The sequence below is a fragment of the Pelmatolapia mariae genome, linkage group LG3_W (genome assembly GCF_036321145.2).
Source record: "Pelmatolapia mariae isolate MD_Pm_ZW linkage group LG3_W, Pm_UMD_F_2, whole genome shotgun sequence".
NCBI classification, from domain to species: Eukaryota; Metazoa; Chordata; class Actinopteri; order Cichliformes; family Cichlidae; genus Pelmatolapia; species Pelmatolapia mariae.
This window is the reverse complement of record NC_086229.1, coordinates 56966051-56993370: the sequence shown is the minus strand read 5'-3', so window position 1 is coordinate 56993370 and position 27320 is coordinate 56966051. Positions and strand designations below refer to the sequence as shown.

Here is a 27320-nt window from a genome sequence, read left to right as displayed (position 1 = left end):
GGTGTGGGGGGCCACTGCCCCGTCCTCCAGGGCATGAAGCAGGTATGGAGGAGATCAAGACTCCAGACATCCAGAGGCCCCCAGAACACAAGAGACCAAGGAAGGCCAACCGAGGGGCAGCCGCGCCACTATCCCAGAAAGAGCTGAGGAGAGTCCCAGATGAGGGGTCACTCAGCAGCCGCGGAGCAGAAGCCAGGGGGGGTTGCAATGACGTGCCCGCGAGCTCCGCCGGCAGCCAGCTGCACCAGAGTGACTGAGCCCCAGGCCGAGAGGCCGAGGGCACCCCACCTCCGAAGTGGCCCGGGCAAGCCCCAGGCTCCAGGCCCGATAAGCAGCCGCCAAGGAGTGAGCCGGTGTGTAACTGGACGCCCATCCCCGGACACAAAGACCCACCAACGCACCGATCTATATATCATTATCATTACTTTAACTTTCAGGTTCATCCGTTGAACTTAGGGTCAGAGGTCAAATGTGATATATTTTAAATCTTTATATTTTATAAATGTTGATATTACACAGCACAGCACAGTTTTTAGAATCATCAACTTTTAAGGCTTTTTTGTCAATTTTCCACCAACAAGTCATAAAGTTGACCTTGAAGACATCGGTGGATTTAAGCTAGATTTTAATGGATTGTTTTAACATGATCCTGCTCTACCCTACCGAGTTTTACCATAATACATTCAAAAACTTTTAGAGCTGTTGTGTTTACAGAAAGAAAACACAACAGCCAAAATCATGAGCTCCTTGTTGAAGCTAATAAGAAACTGAGGAAACAATTGCTCGTCCTTGGTTTACATATGATTTACACAAGTGAAACTGTCCCTGTGTTCATAGTGCTCAGTGTTTACCTGATGAATAGACCAAGGAATGCTAGAAGGTGATCAGACTGGATTGTCGGCTTGCAGTGACTCATTAATTCTTGTGTCAGTTCCCGTTTCCTGCTCAGCTCCAGTAAGTCATTTCACTTTGACAGCGACAGTCTGGATCAGTGTGTCGGAGTCTGGGGTCTTTATCTGTGGTAAGTCTTCTTTTTATTCGTTTGGTTTCTTTTGTGTTTGTTTGGTTTTTGTTTAGTTTTAGTTTTTGAGTCACAGAACAAACAGAAAAAAAGAACCTTGTGACAAAACACTAAAAATGTGGGGGGAAAAAAAGGGATTTTTTCTACATGTCACTGAATAAACTTTAAATAAAGTCAAGCTGTTTTTTCTCTGACAGACCATTAGCATATACAAGATGATAAATTTTATCAGTTGAACGCTTCCACAAAGCTCCAAATGTAACAGAAAAGTGTGAGAAAAGTAATTATGTTTATAACGAACTGTTCTTGGACTCGTGCAGAGACCTGCACTTAAATCAGGACTTTGTCTCATTGAGGTGACCTAAAAGAAACTGAGCTTTCAGTTTTGTTATGTGCTTAAGTTACACTGACATGGAGCAGGTTAATTTAAAACTAAAAGGTCATAGTCTAAGCTGATCAGTGCTCCTGGTGAGCATTTGATGGTTCACCTCCAGCCTTGGCTGAGCCTTTATGTTTTTCTTTAATCTATTTGCCAAATAGAGATAAAACACAGAGCTGACTGCAATAGCTCAAGAGCTGGAGAAGGCAAAACAGAGATCAAATAATGTCTACAGAAAACTGACAGCCTTTTAAATTAAATGAAGGGATTAGAATGATAATAACAGGTGAGGATAAACAAGTGAAGACAATAAAGAGACTGAAGGATGAGAAGCAGGAAAATACAGGCACTCACAGTACAGGTAGATTCCAGGAAATCTAAGATAAGGAGAATTTTCTGTTCAGCCAGAAAAACATGCCTATATCCTCCCAAGCCTGTTAAGGGTGGCTGTGTGGCAGGCAGGCAAGCAGGAGTGGTGGACCCAAAGTGCAGACTCAGACACAAGAGATGAACTCAAAATACTCAGCTTTATTTGCTGGCACAGGGAAACAAGCGTACAAAGCAAAACAAACTAAACTAAACTGGGAAACAACATAAGCTCACTGGAAACACAGGGAGATCCACACAGCATGGGGGGGACGACGCAACACTGACTCAAGGAAACACAGGGTTTAAGTACACTGGTAAGTAACGAGGGGGATGAGACACAGAAGGAGGGCACAGCTGGGAGAAATCAGAACTAACGAGACAAGGAAGCAAAGCCAGACACATTAACATAAGACACACACCTCCAAAGTAAAACAGGAAACATAACACAAAGACATGAACTTGACAAGGGGATACAGCTGACAGGGGAGACAGAGCAAGTAGAGAACATAGACATAAACCATAAGACAGAACTTAAGAAACCAGAGACTAGAAATGATAAATGATAACAAACTCAAAACCTCTGGGTCGACCCAGGCATCCTAACAAAGCCTCCCGAGCCTATTTATTTATGCTCTATGTAATGGAAATTTGTTCTTAATCTATATTTTTTGAATTATTTGAGCTACCCCACTAAGTCCCGATGTATGAAATAGAGGACATCCTGGGCTTTTCAATGATATCTCATATGTTTGAGTGGCTTCTTTTCTTTGCAAAGAGACAGGAAGTCACATGAAGTTAAACGGGAATATTAATTTTTCTTTAGTTCTCAGGATGATGTCTAAAACTGAGAACAAAAAATAAATAAATAAATAACCAGGGTGTTAAACAGACTTGAATTCAATGCAGTGTAAAGTACTAGCAAATCCTACATGAATATTTATTTAAAGACCTTGCCTATAAATGCTAAAAAATAATGTTCTGTTTTATGTGTAAATACCTTTATTGCAAATAGCAGTCTTGAATTTAACCATTGTCATGGCACTGTACCTGTGACCCAGTGACCTAGTAATTTTCAGGTTTAACTTATCCTCTGGGATTTAGTCCCTAAAAGATTGACTGATTTTATTTGGATATAGCATTTTCAGTGGGAGAAATGTTTTCTCACTCATCCACTTGGATGAATGACTTGGATCAGAAGCTAATTTTTCCTACAGAGATCGTAACAACTACTCTGCGACCAGACCACGTCCTTTGGTCTAACTCCTGAAAACTTGTTTACGTCATTGAGCTGACAGTACTGTGGAAGGATGCAATTTAGAAAGCATTTGAGCGTAAGAAGCTGCAGTATGCCAACTTGGCATATTAGCTAACACTGCTGAGAGGACCAGTCACTGGCTGTGGCAAAAGAGGGCTGACATCACTTGGGCTGCTAAGGCAGTCAGTTAACCGCGAGACACACGCCCAGGATTGATCAACCCGTGGTTGGCCTGCCTCAGTTGAGTGTGTCAAAAGGGTAGAACACCTAACACTAGAAATTTTACTCGTTGACTCATATAACTGTCTCAGGGCCTCCTGGGGGCTGTGCAGCTAACCTCATGGTAGTGAAACCTAATGGAGGAAGAAAAAAAATGTTCCGCTCTTCTCCCTTCTGCTCTTTTTCCCTTTTCTGGGAGGCAGTGGGGAGGTAGAGCCTATAGCCCGATCTGGTGGGGAGGTGTGGGATAGCAGACCAGGTGCCCCCCTTCCGGCTCTCCTCTCTGCTCTCTTCTATTTCTACCTTTTCTATCCCTTTGAAGAAGTGAGGCTCCTTAACACTAGAAGTCCCAGAGAAGAGCCATTTGGCTTTTCTACCTATAAAACCCACCGTCGAGCCAAATGGCTGGTAGGCTTTTAGCTAATATCCTTAATCACCTGTGAACAGCTGCTTTTGTTATGTAAATAAGGTGGGGCCATGCTGAACCACTTGGAGTGGTTAGTTTCCTGAGCCACAAGGAAACTTGTGTTTCAGTTTGCCTTAGGGAGAAATCAACACACATGGGTGTATTTCCTTTGTTGCTGAGATTTATTGATAAAACAGTCCAAAAAAACAAAAATAAAAAAACAACCATTTGTACACATATTTACAAATAACAATAAAAAGTGAGTGAGTACATTTCAACATTTTCAGCAATCACTCACAATCCTGGCACTGCCATGGTATCTGTAGTCTGCATTTACCACATGTGTATCTGTAGCAGTGAACACATCGCACAGTGGCATGATTGTTCTTGCATTTGTGTTTGACCTGACACGTGGCTCTTTTTCCAGGGCTAGGTGTGGAGGGTTGTGTCCGAAGCAACTGTTCTTTTCTTGCCTTCTTCCCAGCCATATGAGAGTTAGCCAACTCTCTTGCAAACTCCACCAGGAAGTCCACCCGTCTTTCCTGCGTCCCGGTGCATGCTTGATACAGCACATGTGCATTCAGTGCTGCCATGTCAATCATGTTATAGGACCGTGTACTCCCGCACCATCTGGTCCATCACATCCACGCCACACTTTGTGGTGTTGTAAAGGGTGACAGTGTTTGGCTTCCTTTTGGTGGTGTTATCAGTCTGAACCACGCTGTGCATGACTGCTAAGAATATAGACTGTCTTCAGCAGAGGTTGAAAACACCTAAGAAATAAGATAAATTGTTATTTCCATAGCACTTTTACACACAATGAAACACATAAACATAGAACCATAAAAGACCTGCAGCCTACCTGAGTGGTGAATTCATTGCGATTTGTGTATCTAGCGGATTGAGGAATTTCCCGGCGAATCTTGCTGACTGTGCCGAGGATGGTGGTTTTCCGTCTAAGAAGTTTTTGCGCAAGTGAAAGTGATGTGAAGAAATTGTCCGTGGTAACATTTCTGCCCTTGTCTAGGAATGGTTCCATCAGCCTCATCACTACATTTTCAGACAGTCTGTCCCCACTGGGACGATTGGGGTCCTTGCCAAGATATGGGAGGACATTGCAAATGTACTTGGATTTTAGGTCGCAGGCCACCCAAAACTTGATCCCAAACTTGTCAGGTTTACTTGCAATATACTGCAGGAAACAGCACCGAGTCTTTGATCTTGATCTTGATCAAAGATCTTGATCTTGCGGGGGGTTACTAGGGTTCCATCACTACGTGACTGCTGGTCAGCAAACCTGGGAAACCCACAGATCATTGGAACTATGCCGCGTAACCGCTTCCAAGACATCATGCGACACCTACGCTTTGATGACAGGCCCACCCGCAGTGATCGAGCAAAGACTGATAAGTTCGCTGCAGTTTCCAGTGTGTGGGGATCATTTGTCACCAACTGCATCACGTGCTACAACCCTGGTCTACATATCACCGTTGATGAACAGCTCTTCCCATCAAAGACTCGGTGCTGTTTCCTGCAGTATATTGCAAGTAAACCTGACAGGTTTGGGATCAAGTTTTGGGTGGCCTGCGACCTAAAATCCAAGTACATTTGCAATGTCCTCCCATATCTTGGCAAGGACCCCAATCGTCCCAGTGGGGAGAGACTGTCTGAAAATGTAGTGATGAGGCTGATGGAACCATTCCTAGACAAGGGCAGAAATGTTACCACGGACAATTTCTTCACATCGCTTTCACTTGCGCAAAAACTTCTTAGACGGAAAACCACCATCCTCGGCACAGTCAACAAGATTCGCCGGGAAATTCCTCAATCCGCTAGATACACAAATCACAATGAATTCACCACTCAGGTAGGCTGCAGGTCTTTTGTGGTTCTATGTTTATGTGTTTCATTGTGTGTAAAAGTGCTATGGAAATAACAATTTATCTTATTTCTTAGGTGTTTTCAACCTCTGCTGAAGACAGTCTATATTCTTAGCAGCATGCACAGCGTGGTTCAGACTGATAACACCACCAAAAGGAAGCCAAACACTGTCACCCTTTACAACACCACAAAGTGTGGCGTGGATGTGATGGACCAGATGGTGCGGGAGTACACGGTCCTATAACATGATTGACATGGCAGCACTGAATGCACATGTGCTGTATCAAGCATGCACCGGGACGCAGGAAAGACGGGTGGACTTCCTGGTGGAGTTTGCAAGAGAGTTGGCTAACTCTCATATGGCTGGGAAGAAGGCAAGAAAAGAACAGTTGCTTCGGACACAACCCTCCACACCTAGCCCTGGAAAAAGAGCCACGTGTCAGGTCAAACACAAATGCAAGAACAATCATGCCACTGTGCGATGTGTTCACTGCTACAGATACACATGTGGTAAATGCAGACTACAGATACCATGGCAGTGCCAGGATTGTGAGTGATTGAAATGTACTAACTCACTTTTTATTATTATCTGTAAATATGTGTACAAATGGTTGTTTTTGTAGAAATATTTTTTGGTTTTTTTGTACTGTTTTTATCAATAAATCTTTTGGAGATTTATTTTCCTGGATGATTGAGAATGCATCAAGACGAACACAAAATGAAGTTCACAGCTTTTAGCAGTTCCCCCTCCCCACACACAAACAAAGAGGCAGTTTGCAGTTAGAAATCCACAATCATTCACACACCCCCACTCCCCTCCACAATTCTCAGGTAACGACCCAATTTACATATGAATTGATGCTAACAGACTAGCCAAGTTAGCTTCCACTTGGCTGACAGAGGGTTAGAAAAGCCTGGGACTTCTAGTGTTAAATATTAAAGAGGTAAGTATTACTTCTAATTTTGCAGTGAATTTATGAAAAAATATAAAATAAATTGTAAAAAACTAAACAGAAGAAAGTAGAAGAAAAATACAATTTAACATAAACCAGTGACACCGATCAACCCTGGCAGGGCCTCCTTGGATGAGGGTGTCTAGTGATAATGGCCGAAACACACAATTAATCCAAGGTCCACAACTGATGATGTGTCCCAAATATTTTAATATTATAATCTAGATAAGATCTCTAGTCTCTAACCCTAACCAAGGAAGGTAAAAAACAAAAAGGCAGATAGCTTGTGATAAAAGAACGAAACACCCTGTGAAGTTCAGGCACACAAGGATGTGTCCCGCTGGTAAAGTTTCTGGGCTACCTTTCCTTATAGCAGCCATCGCTCAAGACTTTCCTCATTTGAAGCAATGCATTATCAGGGATTGTAACATCTCATTTTAGTGAATCAAGTGACTTCTTCTGGCTCCTCTTACTTTAGTCTGTGATTTAGTATTGTTCATGATTCAGTTTCTTTGTTTTCCATGTCTCTCGTGCATGTTACGTCTCCAAGATTATTCATTTGTCTCCCCAGTCACTGTGTTAATCTCACGTGTCTTGAGTCTGAGTTTCTATCTGTTTTATTTTAACAGTTCCAAGTCTTGTGTTCAGTGTTTGCAATTTTGCTTCCTCCTTGTCTCATTTTGTCAGATTTGTCCCAGCTGTGTTTTCCTCCTGTGCCTCATTCCTTTGTTATCCTTTGTGTATTTAGGCTCTGTTATTGTTGTTCCGTTGTTCCATGTTGCTGTGTTCCTTGTAGTTGTGAGTTTCTTCCTGGTTTGCCTAGTTGTAGTTAACCAATTTCCCTGCTATACGGGCTAAAACAGATTTTTATGTCCTTTTATTTGTCTAAGAAAAACGTGGTAATAAAAACTGTAACTGTCCGCCAGAGACCATTACACTTAATTATTTTTTGTTTCTTTAAAAGTCAGTTTTATATTTGAAATCCCTGTAAGGAGATCTGATTAATCAACTTGAGTATTTTGTTTTTGGGAAAAGAAAATAATTTTACAGCCTGCCAAAAATTTATATTTAAATTAAGACTACGTACATGATTGCTCTTGCCAATTTCAACCTGGACAATCTCAGTCCACAGGCTGTAACACAAAGGCTCTCTGGCCTTGAGTACCAATTGCCTGGGTGCCTCCACTCTGTGGAGAAATAGCTCTACATAGGAGCGGTACATAAGGCTGGAAAAAGGGTAGGACACGCCCACACAGGCAAAAGAGCCAGTAAACTCTAAATGCTTTGATATGCCTCTTAAACAAGGTACAGATTGTTCTTTATTAATGATTTACAGGTAAGGCTCTTCTGTAGTTGCCCCAATTGCCTCAAGATGTATATGTCTACAATTGCGATGTGAAAAGCCAAATCATAATTGTTTATAGTGAGTATTTGTATGAATAATTTTAAATTTTATGTGCCTTTTGTGATTTTTTTTTTTTTTTTTTTACCATATTTTTCATTTTAGTCTTCGAACTTCTACAATGTTTCGCCTGAAGGATGGACGTTGCTGTAGAATGCCGCTTGGGGCCATCTGTGCCTTTCTTTTTTATCACTCTATTTTTTTCTTTCACTTAGCACACTTTTGTGGAGGTAAATAAGTTTTATCTTTATGGATTTACAAAATTATGCAACACATCTTAATCTATTAATTACACAAATATGTCTGTTATTGATGACATTCACCATTTAATTTATGTCATAGGCTAAAACAGCAAATTTAAAAGAGTTACATCACCTGGGCTTCTGAACCCTTTTTTTAACATGTTTAACACGTATTTGTAATTTTCCTTTAGGTGTGTCTCAGGTGGTTGGTCCATCTGACCCAGTTGTGGCAATAGTTGGTGATGACACTGTGTTACCATGCCATCTGGATCCTGCTGTGAATGCTGCTGATATGACAGTAGAGTGGACACGATCTGACCTCACACCCAGATTTGTCCATGTTTGGCGTGACGGCGTGGAGCTTGTGAATAAAAAAAATGAAGCCTACATGGAAAGAACATCACTACCCATTAACAACCTGAAGCTCGGAGACATTTCATTAAAACTCTCCAAAGTGAAACTGTCAGATAGAGGATCATACAAATGCTTCAGTCCTGCACTTAGTGGACAAGCCAGTGTTGAGCTTGTTGTTGGTAAGTGGAGATATCGTCCTTGTACAGAAAGCTCAAGATGATATCTAATGTTAGAAATATAAGCAGTCATTATTTACTTTAGAGAAATACAATGTTACTATTATAAAATTATAAGTGTAAAATAAACATACCATGCTGCGCTATTATTTTTTAAATATGTGCAAAAGAACATATGGTATAGCACTAAAATCAAACCAATGACAATGTTTAATGAGAGTAGAGTCAATATTTGTGCTCAAAATGATGACAAACTGCTAAGAAAAATTTGCATGTCATCACTGAAAGAGGAAATTATTCATCTATAATTTTAGATGAAGTCGAGCTGTTTTCTCAGCTAAAAGACACATTTTGGCCTGCTTATTCTATTTTACAATTTCAGCCAAGGCAACTCATGTTTATATGAATCAGTTTTCCTTGTAAACAACATTTTGCTCTGGTTTTGTTACATTCTGTTGTGTTATTATGTATATATTGAATCCCAAAAAACTAAAACTATTGTTAAATGAGAGTTTAACAATTGTTTAACAATGAAACAAGTGAATTCTAATTGTTGCTATCAGCTCTCCAAGTAAGACTTCAGTATTAAATAAAACGGTCCAGTTTGGAAGCTGAACTTTAATCTCAGCCAAACCGATTTAGTATGGAAAAAATCAAACACTGAAATAAACCAAACATTAACATTTTGAAGTTATCTAACTGATTTATATACCATGTTTAACCCGAGTAGCGAAAGACCCTGGGGGGTTTGAAAACGCTGTGCCGGGATTCAGCCCCTTGACCATCCGCTCAGCTGGTGGATAACAGACATCTCCGAAAATGTTAGAGCACCTTTGTAAATATGTGATGTCTTGATAAATCGAGCACATAAGTTTTCACAGCAACATTCTCATCTGAAAATATCTTAAAAGTTTATTTTGTGATCCAGGAGAGTAATATTTTAAACTCCGCCACTCTGCGTTCCTCCGTAACTGCCTCGTTTGAGTTTTGGATGAAATGTATTCTGGGATATTTGCCTCGGTTTGGCTACATTAGCTAGTGAGCCTATTGGAGACCAAAATAGCCAATCAGAATTTTTTCCATCCAACTCTGTGATTGCTTGGTTTTGTGGCACACTAATAATGGTGTAAAGAAAGTTGAGCGTGCATGAAGCAAAGATGTTGTGAGTGCAAACGACACAGGTCGGCAGATGTCTGTGAGCACACAGAGCTAGTGATGTGCGATACCACTGCTTTCCTTTCTAATCCAATACCAAGTAAAATTCAGGGTGGTATTGATGATACTGATCCAATACCGATACTTTGTACAAAAACGTATTTTTTTTTATTTTATCTTTTATTGTATCTCAAATTATAGGTTCATAATGATTTTAGGATAAAGAGATAACTTGTTCTTATCACTTAATAATGCATATAATTATCATATAGAAATAAAAAAGAAAACTGAAGTTGTGCACTATTTGCCCTAGCAGCACTTGTCCCTGTCCTCCTCTTCAGTTCACCTCAACATACACTCGTCATATTCTGTGATATGATTTACTCTGAGGTGTTCGACAAGGTTAGTGGTGTTGCCACAACACCTCACTGTCTGGCCACATGTATCGCAGACCGCGTCTTGGCTGTTTTTGGAGGTAAAATACGTGTGCACATGACTCCTTTTACACTCAGCCATTGTTGTGAGTGCACACGTCAAGGGGCTGTGACACATTTATACAGCCGTATTTCACAAATGACTATGAAGGTCGGAAGAGGAAGTAGTTCCTTCCAATGTAGACAATCCGAATGATATAGTTTCTTTCCAATGTGTTCCTGTTAATGATAAACTACTAATTTACCCCAAATTACTAAAATGTCGATATTTTATTGTGAGAATCAATTCTAGAACATAAATGACTGGTATTGGAGGAATCGATATTTCAGTATTGGTCCGCACATCACTACACAGCAGAGATCTGAGCAAGAGCAAATGCAAACAACTGAGTGTGAGGGGCTGTTAATGGGTGTGTACCGTAAATCCCGGACTACAGAGTGCACCTGATTAAAAGCTGCATGCATACTTTTAGAAAGAAAATCAATGTTGTGCGTTTCACTTGTAATATGAGATATTTACACAGAAATATTACATGTGAGGATTTTTAACGTTTAATTTAATCTGTAAGGTAAGATTAAACTTGGTAACATAAACGTTATGGTAACATACAAAAATACATACTTTAAATGCTTTTTTCCTCGAACAGCGCCTGTAACACTGCTACCTTTAAGTATTCATGCATATCGGTAACACACAAATTATGTTGCTTATGTTTTTTTTTCGGAAAACAGTGGACAAACAACATTACAACGTCTCTTAAGGACCGGTAAAAATATATACTGTATATATACTACTTATCCATGTTATTGGTCTACTGTTACCAGGCAAAATGTTTTTGGCCGCATGAAAAAAAATATGCATTAGCCACACATCAGTATAAGCCACAGTGTTCACAGTGTGGGGAAAAAGTAGCGGCTTATGACCCGAAAACTACGGTATATGGATAATCTCAAACACTGAAATACATTTCTTGCACGCAGAAATGACTTTTGTTCGCTCAAGATATGTTTCTCCTCAACATGCAACATTTGTGCTTGTAAATTGTTTTTTACAGGCACACAGAATAGAGACACTAAAATAACGCCATACTTAAGGATCTTATAATGTGTATCTTTCCCTGCCTTCTTCCCATCATCCTCAACCAGTTATGGCAGATGGCTGCCCCTACTTGAACCTGGTTTTACTGGAGGTTTCTTCCTGTTTAAAGGGAAATTTACCTTCCCACTGTTGCCAAGTGCTTGATCATAGGGAATCATCGGATTGTTGGGGTTTTCCCTTTAGTATTAAAATGTCTCTGCCTTGGCAATATATAGAAACTTGAGATGGCTGGTGTTGCGATTTTGTGCTGAAGCTGAATTGAATTGAACTGAAAATACATTGATTATGTAGTGCCATTACAGTTGCTTGACTGTTTACAGTCAAGGTACATCTTCCTGAGAACCAATGAAAAAGGAATCTTCCCAATAAGCTCTTTTTGTGATTTCCTGCATCTTTGGAGCTAAAATAAGTCAAAAGATATTGAGAAAGAACAAATGTCAATGATAGAGGAAATAAATAAATAGGCTGGTTCTCAGGAGGATATGTTAAAGAAGGCTCCGCATGAATGTCAGCAGCTTATTTTTTTTATGCCAGGACATTAAAGAAGTTATTGTTTTTCGTGTCACTGTTAAGTGCTTTAAATACAATTGGTGATTGCAATAATTTTAATCTTAGCTCTGTCGTGTTGCTACTAGTTATAGTTACCAATGTGTTTTCTCCTTTCCTAATCATTAGGTGTAGTTTCATCACTTGTCATCACTGTAATGGGAAATAGTGAGGACAGCAGTAAAGTAGTGTTGCAGTGTGAGTCTGCAGGCTGGTATCCAGAGCCCGAGCTGCTGTGGTTGGACGGTGAGGGAAACCTCCTCTCTGCTGGACCTACAGAGACCCTCAGAGGTCCTGATGACCTCTATACTGTCAGCAGCAGAGTGACTGTGGAGAAGAGACACAGCAACAACATCACCTGCAGAGTCCAACAGAGGAACACCAACCAGAGCAGAGAGACACACATACATGTTCCTGGTAAAAAACACGTTATTTAGTCATATGTATTTTTTTGTGTGTGTAGAATTGCTTCAGTCTGCTTGTTGATATTCTGGGTGTTCTCATTACAGGTGATTTATTTAATTCTTCATGTACTTCTGCTGGTCACATCGCCATAAGTGTAGTTGTGATAGTCCTGCTTATTCTTGCAGTTGTCTTTGTTGTGTGGAAATATCGTTCCATATGTCAAGGTACAGTTTCTTGTTGTAAAAAGTAACTAAAAAATATCTTTTAAAAAATGTTGGCATAACATATGTCTGTCAATTTAATTGTTTTTTTTCTACAACAGACAGAAACACAAGAACTGATCAGGTCTTCACTGAGGAGAGAACAGAAACACATCATCTCACAAAAGATAGTGTTGACACTGTCGACATTAATATAGATCAAGAAAACATCAACGCTCGGATTAAAAAAGAAGAGAAAGACAAAACTCAATTGATAGTGGTGGTTCATTTTTTAATGTCTCATAAATATGATTTAGAAAATGATATTCATAAACTTAAACTGAAACTGCATGATCAGAAACAGAAACAGCAAAATGAAAATCAGAGTCGGCTGGTAAAAAATAATAAAAAACCAGCAGACCAAAAAAGCCTTAAATTTGACAAAATAAATGAAGAAGAGACAACTAATTTTGAAACAATGAAGAAAAGCATTGAAAAAGAAATAGATGAAAAGGAAACACAAATAAATTCACTATTGTATGTGGTTGGTGTAATCTCAAAGAAGAAGAATGAGTTAGAAGATACTATAAAGAAAACTCAAACACAGAGGGAGAAAATAGAGAATTCAGAGGCATAAATGTAAACCTTAGCAAACACTGATAAATGTCTGCTTAAATTAATAATGTCACAGTTCAAAAAGTAACACAGGTCATTGTAGTCTAAGGAGCTTGGAAAGAAAAGCGTCTGGAGTTCTTGAAGTTGCTTGAAGATGTTTCAGTCTTCAAGCAGAGGAGTAAAAGAGGCCATTTACGTCCACTGTGAGCGGCCATCTTTGAACAGAGGTGGTGGTTTACGACACCAACTGTCTGCCATCTATAATCCAGTTTTTAGTTCTCTCCCCAGACCCCTTAATGCCCACTCACATCCTGGGCCATCTGACCTCAGGAAATCACATGATAGGGTGGGGCCAGGTTTCACAATGAGCTCACCCGAAACCCGCTTTCACACCTTGGCTCATGTGATTAGAGGATCATCAGGGGGTCCTTTCTCCCTCTTTGGGGGTAACTCCCACAGGGTTTAAATCTGGGACTATCCACCATTTGACCCTAGAACTGAGAAAGCTTCTCGGATGAGAGGTGAAACGTCTTCAAGCAACTTAAAGAAGTCCAGAAGCTTTTCTTTCCAAGCTCCTTAGACTAAAGACAAGATGAATTTTATTTGTTCTACAGAAGACGGTTGGTTTTCACCACCAGATTAACACAGGAGCAGAAATTGGTTGAGAGACCGAGTAACATAATTTTAAATGTCCTTTTTTGACTTCTAGTAGTCGTATGATTTATAACAACTGCATACAAGGAGAAATGTGTTTCAGAGTCAAAAGAGAGTTGCGCTCTTTTAGTCACAAAAAACATTCAATTTATTGTTCCATTTTAATAAAAGTCTAATAGATATCCACACATTTCATAGATAGTTGTACATTATAATTTGAATTGTCTTTATAAATGAACTCTTTGGTATTTTGTTATGAAAAAAACACTAATGCATAAAACTGAAAAAAAAAAAAAAAAATAGGGTTATACCAGGATAAACCTAATGTGTAAACTGCTTTTCACAAATATAAGTGCTGTGAAAGTTGAAGCAGTCGACTGCAAAATGTCGTCTTACTGTTAGGTACAACCAATACTGGAGATAATAATAATGATAATAATAATGATGATGATGATTATAATAATAATGTTAATGGATTGCATTTATTTAGTGCTTTTCGAGACCCTCAAAGCACTTTACAATTCCACTATTCATTTACTCTCACATTCACACACTGATGGAGGCAAGCTACAGTTGTAGCCACAGCTGCCCTGGGGCACATAAACCTAATATTATAGCATTTTACATATTTGGTGTCATGTGCCAGGTCATGCATTCATTCTTATCTATTATACTCTTACTTTTTTAAACTTTTTGTTGTCTTTGCTCTTTTTTAACGTTTTTAATGTTATATTTTTTTAAATATATTCTTAGATAATATAAGATCCTCATTTAATTTCTGTCTTTAACTTTGTCTTCCCAAAGCTTAAGTTTTGCTTTAAATGTACACGTGTGTATTTCTTTCTTGTTTCGTAAAAAAATAAATCAGTTTTCATAAAGGTTGGTGTAAGAATATCAAGCAAGACATTAAAATATTTCAAATGGGTAAAACATTTTAGTAGCTTATAGCAGAATTAACATTATCAGCAAAATACATTTAATAAATATACAATTACTATTAATTATACAAATTTAAAGGCAGTTATGATCTGTCACATAACTGTCACATAACAAACCCTTACAGCACAATGTCATGTGCTGTAAGGGTTTGGGAGTAGTGTATGAAACTTGCAGATGCATGCTGATGTTCATATTGGAATTTCCATTTGCAGTTCTGTTTAGATTCGAAGAAAGTTAATGAATCATAATTCATGACTTAGATATTTAATAATAGTGGGTCTGTCTAGCACAAACCCGCTGCTGGAACTGAGGGAATTCAACTAAACAGCAAAGCAAGACACAAGCAGGCAAAGTTCTTTGTGTTACTCATGCATGAGGGAGACCTGACCTCAGTCAGGTTACCTGTAGCACTCCTTTTGTTTTGGTTACATGAATATGCATAGGTTCATGAACATATGACATCTTACATAGGTATACATGTGAACAAAGAGTACCTTGTCTGTGCGTTGTGTAAGTGTGTGTGTGTGTGTGAAGATGTGATCCTGCGAAGACTCCACAGGAGTCTAGCGGGACATCTAAACAAAAGTCTCTTATACTTAACCAGATATATGTGTGTTTGCTATACCATATATCAGAAAGAGAAGATATGACCTTTCCCAAGACCCTAGGACCTGCGTGATCTATGCCAGAACACTCTGAAGAGGAGTGAACGCACTCCCCTTTTCATGCTACACAGAGTTGTTACAGACCTCCTAGGATGAGACATTCTTTTAATATGCAGCTATATACTTCCAAACATAAATGATTATGTTTCTTAATACAATATCAATACAAATGACAATTATAAAATAGTGATGGGATTTCCGGGTCTTTTTAGAGAACCGGCTTTTTCGGCTCGGCTCACTAAAAAGAGCCGGCTCTTTCGGCTCCGAACCGGCTCTTCAGGTTGTTTTGTTGCTTTAATTAATTTATTATTACAATAATATAAAATTATGCACAAAAGGAATTACTAATGTAAAAAAAGTGGTTGTATTTATATATGTTTATATATAAATATATACAGTGGCCCCTAGAGACACGTACAAACTCCAAAACATATTTCTAGCGTTAACTGAACAGAGCTACCTAGATCACTTAAATTACACAATTGAAAGCATATGTGTGTTGTTTGTGTATTTATACACAAGCACTCATATATAATCAAATAATTAAAAAAAAATGTTCATTTACCTGCTACTACCACCCACCAAATCTGGTCGTTGGTACTTGCTGGCTTGTGTAGCCTCTAGGTAACAAAAGCTCAACACTGCGCCTAGCATTCTGGAGCACTTCTGTTGTCTTTTGTACATGTTTTGGAATTTGTACGCGCTTCTGAGGCTATGTCCACACGTACACGGGTATTTTTGAAAACAGAGATTTTGTCACGGAAAAGAGGGACCCAGGCGCGTTTCTTCTCCACATAAACACAGTGCGTTTATTTACAGTGAAACAGGCAGGCAAGTCCAACAATTCCCTCGAAAGTGCAATATTCCAATCGTGCTCGTCCCTTGCTCCCGGTGCGTTCCGTGCTTTAACTCCCTTAGTGTGTGTGCTCCCCAACTCGCTTCTCCGCTCGCTCCTCCAGTTCGGAGTAATAATCCCACGTCGACTGTCGCCGCGAGTCCAGGTTAAATACCACTCTCTAGCCGGGAGGGATGATTACCAACAGCTGATCAGGTAATCAGCTACAGGTGGGCCAGTAACAGAGAAGAGGGACTCCCAATGACGACAGTCGCCAGGCCACGCCTCTCCCACGGCATGCACTTCTGTAAACAGCCCGAGGACCGGGGAGAGAGAGAGGGAGAAGCAAACACGCACACAAAACAAAAACCCAAGCAAGGTTGTCCGGAAAGGACCGTCCGACCGTGACAGATTTTGCGTTTTCGTTTTAAAAAATAATCCCGTCCACATGTAAATGCAGAAATGAAGGAAAACGCTGCTAGGAGCATGCCAAAGCAACAGGTGCCGATATATTCCTAAACGTGTAGAAATGTTGGCCAATCAGAAGTCTAGAAGCCTCGGTGGGAAATGATGGGGCGTAGAAGCAGAACCGAGTCGTATGTGTGGAGGGACAGTAACTGTGTGTGTATATGTAAGCATTTAAACACTGCAGAGAGTACAATTAACAGTAACAGTATTGTAGGAATTCATTTCACCAAAACAAAGTGTGGCGCACAGTGTGACGTAAAAAAAGGCACACATCTTTGACGCTGCGTTTTCTCCGTTTTCATCATCCACGCGTAAATGCAAAAACGGAGTTTTCGAAAAGAGACATTTTTAGAAATCTCTGTTTTCAAAAATACCCGGGTACGTGTGGATGTAGCCGGAGTTTTTATGTGTTTTGGAGTTTTTACGTGCTTCTGAGTTTTTACATGTTTTGAAGTTTGTACTTGCTGCTTTGTCTCTAGGGGCCACCGTAAATATACTTTTATTTAGTCACTCCACATAAAATGTAATAAATAAATCATATAATACAAAAACCAACTAGTCACTGTTCAACTTTTAACTATTTAAATTTTCAGCTTTTCCTTTTAAACAAATTTAAAATGAAACCACACAAAACACTGCAAACCACAGCACAATTAAATATAAATTAAGATATGAAAAAGAAGATGCATATTCTCTGTCATATGGGCCTGCATGAATAAACTTTCTGAATCCTTTATCATCTGCAACTGAAAATAGTACCTAATAATAATATTAGGTACTATTTTATACCTTTTTAATGTGACGTTGTTGTCCCTGGCTGTCTTTCTCTCTCTCTCCCTCCCGCTCTGTTCCTGTGCTACTGCGACTGTAACTACCGCCCCTCCCCCCTCCGCAAAGCACAAGTCTCGCGTGCGGAGTGAAGCGGGAAAAAAAGTGCGAGAGAGAGGGTGAGAGAAAGAAAAAAAAAAACCACGGCTCGCGATAAGGACCCGGCTCGCGTCGTTCACTTCAAAGATCCGGCTTTAAGAGCCATTTCGTTCGCGAACAACCCATCACTACCAGGGACAGCAACATATAAAAGGTATAGTAATCATCCACAACTATTTTCAGTTGCAGATGATAAAGGATTCAGAAAGTTTATTCATGCAGGCCCATATGACAGAGAATATGTATCTTCTTTTTCATATTTTAATTTATATTTAATTGTGTTGTGGTTTGCAGTGTTTTGTGTTGTTTCACTTTAAATTTGTTTAAAAGAAAAAAGGTGAAAATTTAAATAGTTAAAAGTTGAACTGTGAGTAGTTTGTTTTTGTATTATATGATTTATTTATTACATTTCATGTTAATGGCGGTTCAATTATTAATGAATCATAAATGTAATTTAGAAATAGATATTAATGAACTTACTTCCAAAGTGAAGGAGCTAGAGAAACAGCAAGATAAAAATCAGAGTCATCTGGTAACAAATATGGAACCAACATAACAAAATAATATACAGTCTGTGAAAATAAATCAAGATGAGGAAACAAAAACTGATCTTAAATTAATGAAGCAAGTTCTTGATTTAAAAAAAAATGCACGAAAAGGAATCAGTAGTGTATGCGGTTCATGTAATGAAAGAGAAGAAGAAAGAATTAGACTTGAGAAACAATTCTTGAACAGCTGGAGAAAATAAAGAACACAAATGAAGCTCAAATGCAACTCCAATTTGGAAATTTAGAGGCATAAAAGTAAAGCCTAAAAACTGTCACATAATTCTTTTAAGGACTTATTTGAAGAGTCTCTAACATTGACATAACCACTACAGGAAAGAGTTCATCAAAACATCACAAGATAAACACAGTAGAAGGCATTGGTTGAGTTGCCCCACTCACACAATATTAACCCTCTACTGCATGACTTTTTAATTTTTTGGGAAAAAATTATTTCTCCCTATTTTGGGGGAGCTTTAGGGTCCCTAATAATATATCAATCATAAAATTTGACACCCTGCCCCCCCCCAAACAGATATTGGTTTGTTGCTTCAAGGCAACACTGTGCAACAAGGGTAGTAAAATGCCAAGTTATTCTATAATAAGTTGTATTAGTACAACAAGGATGAACAAATAAATAAACAACAAATAAACAATGTAAACATTTCACAAACCAATAAAACACCAAAATGCATCCAACATTTGACCCTAACCCTATGCACGCGCGTGCGCGCGCACACACACACACACACACACACACGCACGTTGTGTTTCCATCACTTTTGTGGACATTACATTAACTTACATTAATTTCCTGGAGACTTATCCTGACTCTACCCATCATAAGTCCCTGCCTGAACCTTATCCTAACCCTGACTCAAGCCTTCACCCTAAAATTGAATGATTTACCTTGCAATTTGTCCCCATAAAGTAGGCGAGACCTCACAATGTGAGTGTGTAAACAAATTTGTGTCCCCACAACAATAAGTAATACACGACCACACACACACACACAGCAATATTGGTATGGCAGGGATCAGGCCCACACAATGTGCTTACACATGGCCCACATACCGCAAAGAATGATGGCCCTTTGGTGGCCCAGACCTGGTTTGCCAGAGGTGGTCCACACATGGGCCAGCACAAGGCCAGTTTCAGACACCCTAGTCGTCCTGTGCTGGCCCATGTGTGGATTACCTCTGGCAAACCTGATCTGGGCCACCAAAGGGCCGTTATTCATTGCGGTATGTGGGCCATCTGTAGGTGGTATGCAGCCACGGGCCAGTTGTAGACACACTGCTGGCCCTGTGCTGGCCCAGAACAGTTTCAGCTCTGGCCTCAGATTTCAGCATAATGTGTACCTTAATCAAGCCATGCAATAACAACATGTGCCAGAACATGCAAAACAGTGCAAAAGTAACATACCGAAACTGTTCAGACAGTGAATGGACTGATTTTTATATAGCGCTTTTCTACTCTCCCAGAAGTGCCGACTTGATACCAGATCCTGGCCAGACCTGCTTGCTATGTGGGCACTAACACACACACAGACACAGTTACTTTACCAACTGACCCCTGACCCCTGAGCTCCTAAGTGTCCCTCAAACCTCATTCAGGCATCCACTCCTCTACTTCACTGTCACTCCCTGAAAGCTCACTGTCCTTACTTTCTGAGGACAGAAAGTGCACATTCCCTTGGTTTCCTTGCATAAAAGGTATTTACATCCATGTCCTGTAATTATGAGTAGATTGTAAAGTAAAAAGCATTGACTATGATCATATAAATGCACACAAACACATCTCTACACACATATGCAAATGCACTATAGTGCCTGAAAAAAATTGGGCTAACTGCGCAGTGTTGCCTTGAGGCAACGAATGAAAATTAACAGTTTTACTATATAAATAAATTTAAAAAAGTAGAAAAAACAATCAAATATGCTTCTTAACATATTCATGCACATACAAGTATTTTTTAATATACATTTATTTCACTATAAACATGTAAAATAGTGATCTTTATCTTGCCTCTGAATGGAGACATCTCTCATGTACTGCAGCTTGCAGAAAGGGGTCCTGCCCCCCCCAAATATAAGTCACACCACCTTCAACTCATCATTTTATTGTAAAGAGATGTGCCTGGTAGCATTATTTGAAAAAAAAAAGTTTTTTTTTTTTGAAGGGCCAGTGTAAGGCATAAAAATGTGGTTTGTTGCCTCAGGGCAACGCTATGCAGTAGAGGGTTAAAATATGTCTTAGTGACCTCTAGTGGCCATAAGATTTATGACAAAAATATATGAGTAGATACTGATGGAAGATGGAGTTGCCTGTGTCGAGGAAATTGCATTTTTGTGTAGCTTTTTTCTTTTCTTACTGGTAATGATAACCCAATACTGATGATGACTTTAATATAAACTGAATATTCGTGCACTTTGGTGCCATGTACCAGTCCATGCATTCACATTCTACATTCAATTCAATTCAATTTTATTTATATAGCACCAAATCGCAACAAAAGTTGCCTCAAGGCAATTCATAGATACAGAGAAAAACCCAACAATCATATGACCCCCCTATGAGCAAGCACTTTGGCGACAGTGGGAAGGAAAAACTCCCTTTTAACAGGAAGAAACCTCCGGCAGAACCAGGATCAGGAAGGGGCGGCCATCTGCTGCGACCGGTTGGGGTGAGAGAAGGAAAACAGGATAAAGACATGTTGTGGAAGAGAGACAGAGATTAATAACATATATGATTCAATGCAGAGAGGTCTATTAACACATAGTGAATGAGAAAGGAGATTGGAAAGGAAAAACTCAATGCATCATGGGAATTCCCGGCAGCCTACGTCTATTGCAGCATAACTAAGGGAGGATTCAGGGTCACCTGGTCCAGCCCTAACTATATGCTTTAGCAAAAAGGAAAGATTGAAGCCTAATCTTAAAAGTAGAGATAGTGTCTATTACAATAATAATAACAATAATATAAAAAAATATTAATATTTTATCAGTATATAATAATAATAAAATAATAATTTTCAGAATTGTTGTGTCAAAATGTCAAATAAGACATTAAAAGTGTAAAATAAGTCAGAACCATGACAGCAGAATTCACATTCTCAGCAGAATGTACTACTTATGTAATACTATCACTATTAAATGCACCAGCTATTTAAAGATAGTTATGATCTGTCACATGATGTCATGTTTTTAAGCCTCAGTATGGTTACAAGTGAAACTAGCATGACCAGTCAGTGTATTAATAGCTCTTCATATCAGCAACATCTTCTAGTTGACAGGAAAAGATAAAAGGAAAAAAAAAACGGTAGAACTGTTATGCTGAATGGATATCTCTTAATAAACAAACTCCGATGAACACGGTGATAACCACATGAGAAAATTTCCTGTTCAGCTTATTGCCAGTTAATAGCTACTTAAATACATGGCTATATAAAATACTGTAAATATACACAATGATGTCTAAAAATGACTGTCTTAAACAGTTTCACAATATATTTACTGCAAGTTGAACATTATACAGTACCCAGCTGATACTTTACAAATCAACTTGGAGGATATTTTTACTTTACAGTTATTGAATATTGCAAGGTGAAAGAAAGAAAGACAAAACACGTTAAGTCACTTCATTAACCTGATGTTTTAGTGCTTAGACCTTCATTGGATGAGACAGATGAGGTGACTTGGATATTTAACGATCTTAATTTCATTTTCTCCCTAAAATGCAACAGTTGTCAAAAAAGGTTATTTCACAGATAAAACAGCACTTCTCTGTCCATCAGCCTAAGCTCTTTTTTCGACTATTCCCTTTGAGATTTGCCACAGCGGTTTTCTGATCTCCATCTTATCCTGTGCCTAGCATCCTCTTCCATCAAACCAGCACAGAAAATACATAGGAACATAGAAAATTGTGTTTTTATGGATGTGTTTGTTAAAAGGCAGAATGAAACATGGTGTATTTACTTTTCACCATCTTTAACCTCCTAAGACCCAAACTCTTCCATGGCATGCATTTTTAATTTCTCTTTGATATTTGGATTGTGACCCAATGAATGTAAAAACAAGGAATCAACAATTTATTTTTACACGATTTTTGTTTCTAAGAAAAATGAGATCCGCATATGAATTTTAATGAAACACTGACAGTATAATGTCCTCGTAAGTAGATATCAGGCCCTTGTAGAGCAAAATTTAGTATTTTGGTCTAGACAACCTAAAATGTGATGTCCACATATGTGGATGGCAATGTTCCCTCTAATTTTTCACTTGTCTGAGCGAACACACAAACTCCCTGAGCGATCCCTTGGACCACTGTGAGCGAGGGATCACAGACGTGTGCACTGTGGTCACGCCGGCATCAAATCCATCCAAGTTACATGGTTTATTAAAAATAATTAGATTACAGTGTTTGCATTTATGTTAGACTACTTGTAATTAACTGCTTTAGCCCACTTACAATGAAAATTTTAAAAAATCTAGTCATTGACCTGTGTAGTATGTTAACACTATTAGAAGTAAAAATAACTTGAACTCCAATTTCGAAAACACAACTTTTTATTTTTTATTTTTATTTTTTTTAAAGCTCTGACTTGTATTATCAGTCTGTGGTCTGGGAGAGAGTCCTGTAACTCTCTGTCTGCAAAACACAGTATATAATGACCAATGATGGGCAATTAATTATATAGTTACTTCTTCAAAAAAGTAACTCAGTTTGCCAAACAACAAGTTTTTTGCAGCTATTTTTTTAAATGCAGCCAAGGCGTTTTTTAAACGTAAACATTTCAAACTATTCACAGAACAATCAGCTGTTCTCCATCAAATCTGATGCCACACAAATTATTTGTGCAGTTCCAAAAAATAATTTCTATCCACTATGAGATAAAGGAGAACAACAGCCTGATACCTGCAGGCCTGACAACAGGAGATGTATCACTCCTGTAACACCTGTAACATTCAGCAGTCCCTCATTGTTCTGACACACACAACAAAACTATTGACTACACTACACACTAACTACACAAGATTTGTGCTAAACGTGTCAAATCTCTCACATCTCAAAACGCAACCGTCACTCCTAAAACTTCCCCCCGTTTCTTAACAACTAGATGCCTCGTTGCCATATCATTTTTTGATTGGTCGAAATGGTACTTTTTGGGACGAATAGGAAAGGTAGAGGGGGTGGAGAGAGAGTGCTTTCGAGCCTTTCTTCCCGCAGTAAATATTAACAATCTATTCAGGAAGAAAACCAAACATTGCATTGCATTGCAAACATTGCATATTTGTTGAAATCACAACTCTGGTTTTACGTGGCCTATCAACACAATTTAAAAACTGGTATAAAGTCCACACTTTTTCCCGTCAATTGTTCCGTCTGTCCTGCTCACATCTCCAATGGTTGTACACTTTGTCATTAACGTGGCTTCACTCCACATCAGCCACGCCAATTTGCCAGCTAAAACACCGGTGTTGGCACATAAGGACGCTGTCATAGCCAGTCAATGACGTTGATTGGCTGCGTATACACGCATTATTGGCTCAACTATGGGATAAGGCGGCATCATTCTAATCTAATCTATGGGAGCAGCCAGTCACTTACTGACTAACACTGCAAAACAGGATTGTCGAAGTATTAATTTTAATTTCAATTCAGGTTAGATCTTCTTTTTTTTTTTGTGCGTAACGCAGATTTTCTGTGCGCAGAGACAGCCAGCAGTGCGCAATTGCGCACGTGCGCAGCTTACAGGGAACATTGGTGGACAGCAGGTCCTAGGAGGTTAAATCATAAAACATGTCTCACTACTGCCTTGGAGTACTAAATGTTGCCCATTTACATTGATAATTCACCTGTACCGCTAAAACACATTTGTGTCCTTTACGTTCTTTTGTGACTAAACGAAGGAGGTTTATGATGTAGATGTTATCACATTCATTTTGCGTTCAAAAGTTTCCTGACTTGAAACCAGGAGGAGAAAAAAACACAACTTAGAGTGCTTGTAGTGCTGGTCACAATGCTGAAGAAATAGTGCTGTTGTGTGAGGAAAGAATTCTGAGATTAAATACCTTACTATGTCAATTCACTAGGTATAGCAACAATAATTAGTCACTCAGTACATGATAGAAAGACACAAAAAATAATTATATTAACTACAAATGAGTTGTTTGGCCAGTGTTTTTAATAAGACTCCAAACCAATCACATGAAAAAATAGAAATTAATAATTAATTAATAATATTAATCAATAATCTATCTATCTATCTATCTATCTATCTATATATATATATATATATATATATTCAACACAATCATCTTAGATAAATTTCTTTTATAACAAAATGCAGACTTGTTTGCATTTAAGTTATTCTCCCAACTTTAACACCTTGTGTTAAAAGTATCACCATCTTTGAACAGATATTCTGTTGATAGCTGACACAACACTAACATTTGACATACTGTGTTGCCACAGAAGCCACAGTGAGTATATTGAAAAATTGCAACAGTGTATTCATATTTATAATGAGGCATGAGGCAAAGCAAGTAGACCTGGGCTTAATTATTTTAAAACAAAACTGCTACCCTTAAAAATAGACATGATGATGTGAGGTGGCAGACAGTTTCACTCTCAGATGAAGAATGGAGATAATTAACAAAACAAACCATGAGGGTGAGATGTTTGCAAGTTTCCATAAACAGCCATCTTTTTACCAATTAGACATTAACTGTTTATACAAAAGGAATGAAATGTGTTAATAACCACAAAAAAATTTCATTATATTTTATATAAATGCCACTTTTACCAAAGGAAATAAAAGGCTCTCTGATAACTAGCATTCCCTTTATTTTTAGTTTTGTATTGAACAGTAAAAGTTATCCGGATCCATGCTAGTAATTCGTTGACTGGTACCTCTCTGCAACCAGCTCACAGCTGCCATCTCTGTTTGAAGACACAATCAATTTCCAAACAGTTAATTATTTATTTTGAAATAAGAACTGAGCTATCAGAAATTTTTGAAACTATATTTGAACCAACTAATAATTTTGAATTTGTTGCCAACTATGACAAATTAAGGCCCCAAATTTAAAACAGTGTTATGTGACTGTTTTAAATCTGATAGACTGAGGGGACTGATCAACATATTTTTCTGTGAGTTTCTTGTGTGGGTTTTTTTTTCTGAGATCCACAAAACAACGCTCAAAATATCAACAGCATGAAACACACACAGGCTGTGTTTAAAAGAAGTATAATTTAAAAAAGAAAAAAATATATATCATTACTGTCAGAAATCCCCCAAAAGCACAAAAACTAAAATACATTTTAGTTGTTCTCAAAACATAGGGGTGAGCATAAAGGATGTTAAATATTCTATTTTTCAGTGTCAATTACCTTTCACATTGCTGGGTTTTCTGACCATAGCATACGTCTTCTGGACTGATTCAAGTGCACGGTCCTCTGAAGGCATATAACAACAAAACATCATAAGAATGATTTTTCTTTTCATTACATTTAAATGTAAATTGTCCTCACTTATTTCTGGCTGGGACATTTGTGGACATGTGGAAGATCTCTTCCACTAGGCATTTACAGTTTTTTTCTGAATGCTTAAACCCTAACTGTGATTCTTATAGCACAATTTCTAAAACTATTAATAGTTATAGCAAAACCACTCACTGAGTTTGCAAAACTAAAAGCACAAACACTGCTTTGCACTCAGTTTGCCATTTTGTAACACACACTTTGCAAAACTGTAGGCACAATTCACTGCTTTACACTCAATTTCCAAATGATCAACGCACTCCTAGCAAAACTATACACATTTATGGCTGTTATTTACAGTATTTTGCCAAGTGTCTGACACACTGTCACATGTGAAAACTTTTTTAGATAATTAGTTCACTTGCAATCAGCCTAAGCACTATAATACAGGTAATCTCTGTGTGTGCAGTACAATGGAGGGAGCAGGAAGAGTGAGAAGTAGAGGAGGCCGAGGAAGAGGACGTGGAGGGGAAGAAGTAGGATGAAGAGGACGACAAGGACAAGGAGGAGCAAGAGGAGGACGAGGAGGGCGGAGAGGAAGACGAGGAGGGGGGAGAGGAAGGGTAAAAGAGTAAGAAATTGAATTGCTGATGACATCAGAGCTACAATAGTGGACCATGTAATCAACCATGGAATGACCCTGAGGGAAGCTGGCCAATGGGTTCAGCCTAACTCGAGCCGCTACACTGTAGCAAGCATCATAAGGACATTTTGAAATGAGAATCGGTTAGTACAGTCACTTTGCAATAAGATTTGTAGCACTGCCATGCTAATGAGAAACACAAAAATACCATAGATGTAAAAATACTGAAATTGTTACTTTACAGAATTGCTAGACGATCAGATGCTGGGGGCAGAGGAAGCATGTTCACTGCAGACCAAGAAACCCATATAGTCAATATGGCGATTGCAAATAATCCTATATTGGAAACGAACACTTGTGTTTGTTTTGATGTGTGTGAATAAACACCAGTACTTGAAGTTTGGATCCCTCTGTGCTTACGGATCTATGACAAAAGTATGAGCTCAATCTGACATGGTCTACCTTGTGCACAGAGAAAGCAAAAGCCAGATGTGTTTTTCATTCATACCATCAGTGTGTAGTTGGTGCATTGTGTGCTTATTAATATGATGGCTTGTGTTAACTGTTGGATACCAAAATACCATTTTTACAAAGGTGTGGAGAGTTAAGCAAAGGTTATTCGCTTTTACAAGAAAACTACAATGTTTTGCTGATTTGGTGAAGTTTCTTATTTGTGTGTAGAGTTTTGCAAAAATAGCCAATAGTTACAAAAAATGTGCTTAAGCCATCAGAAAAAACTGTAAGCAATTAAGGGTATTATAACTTCGATGTTTTCCAGTTTAGGCAAATTACCTTTGGTCATTCTTGGTTTTGTGATGACGGAATATGTCTCATTGTTTTGTTCAGCTCTGCTTACCACTGCAGGCACTGAAATATAGAGATAAGCCAAACCTTAAAGAAAGTATACAGATATGGGCAGACAATTTAGTTATTTTTTTTAAATATCTCATTCCAGACACTTGCTCTATATGATAACCATCTCTAAGTTAAGATAGACCCTGGCCTGATGGTGGAATTGAACTCGGGACCTTCTTGCTATGCGGCAACA

General features: G+C 38.6%; 1 protein-coding gene across 1 annotated transcript; it reads left to right on the top strand.

The window, feature by feature from the left end:
* Positions 1-44: 44 nt before the first annotated feature.
* LOC134623800 (butyrophilin subfamily 2 member A2-like) lies at positions 45-12328 on the top strand. Its single transcript, XM_065470204.1, has 3 exons — positions 45-249; positions 8319-8660; positions 12021-12328. Exons 1-3 carry the CDS (start codon positions 45-47, stop codon positions 12326-12328), a joined length of 855 nt encoding a protein of 284 aa, XP_065326276.1.
* The last annotated feature ends 14992 nt before the right edge of the window (positions 12329-27320 follow it).

Excerpts from the sequence above, each read along its gene's own strand:
- LOC134623800 (XM_065470204.1), top strand. The coding sequence starts at position 45 with ATGGAGGAGATCAAGACTCCAGACATCCAGAGGCCCCCAGAACACAAG. Across the intron at positions 250-8,318 it reads CGGCAGCCAGCTGCACCAGA|GTGTGTCTCAGGTGGTTGGT; the intron begins GTGACTGAGCCC and ends ATTTTCCTTTAG. Across the intron at positions 8,661-12,020 it reads CAGTGTTGAGCTTGTTGTTG|GTGTAGTTTCATCACTTGTC; the intron begins GTAAGTGGAGAT and ends CCTAATCATTAG.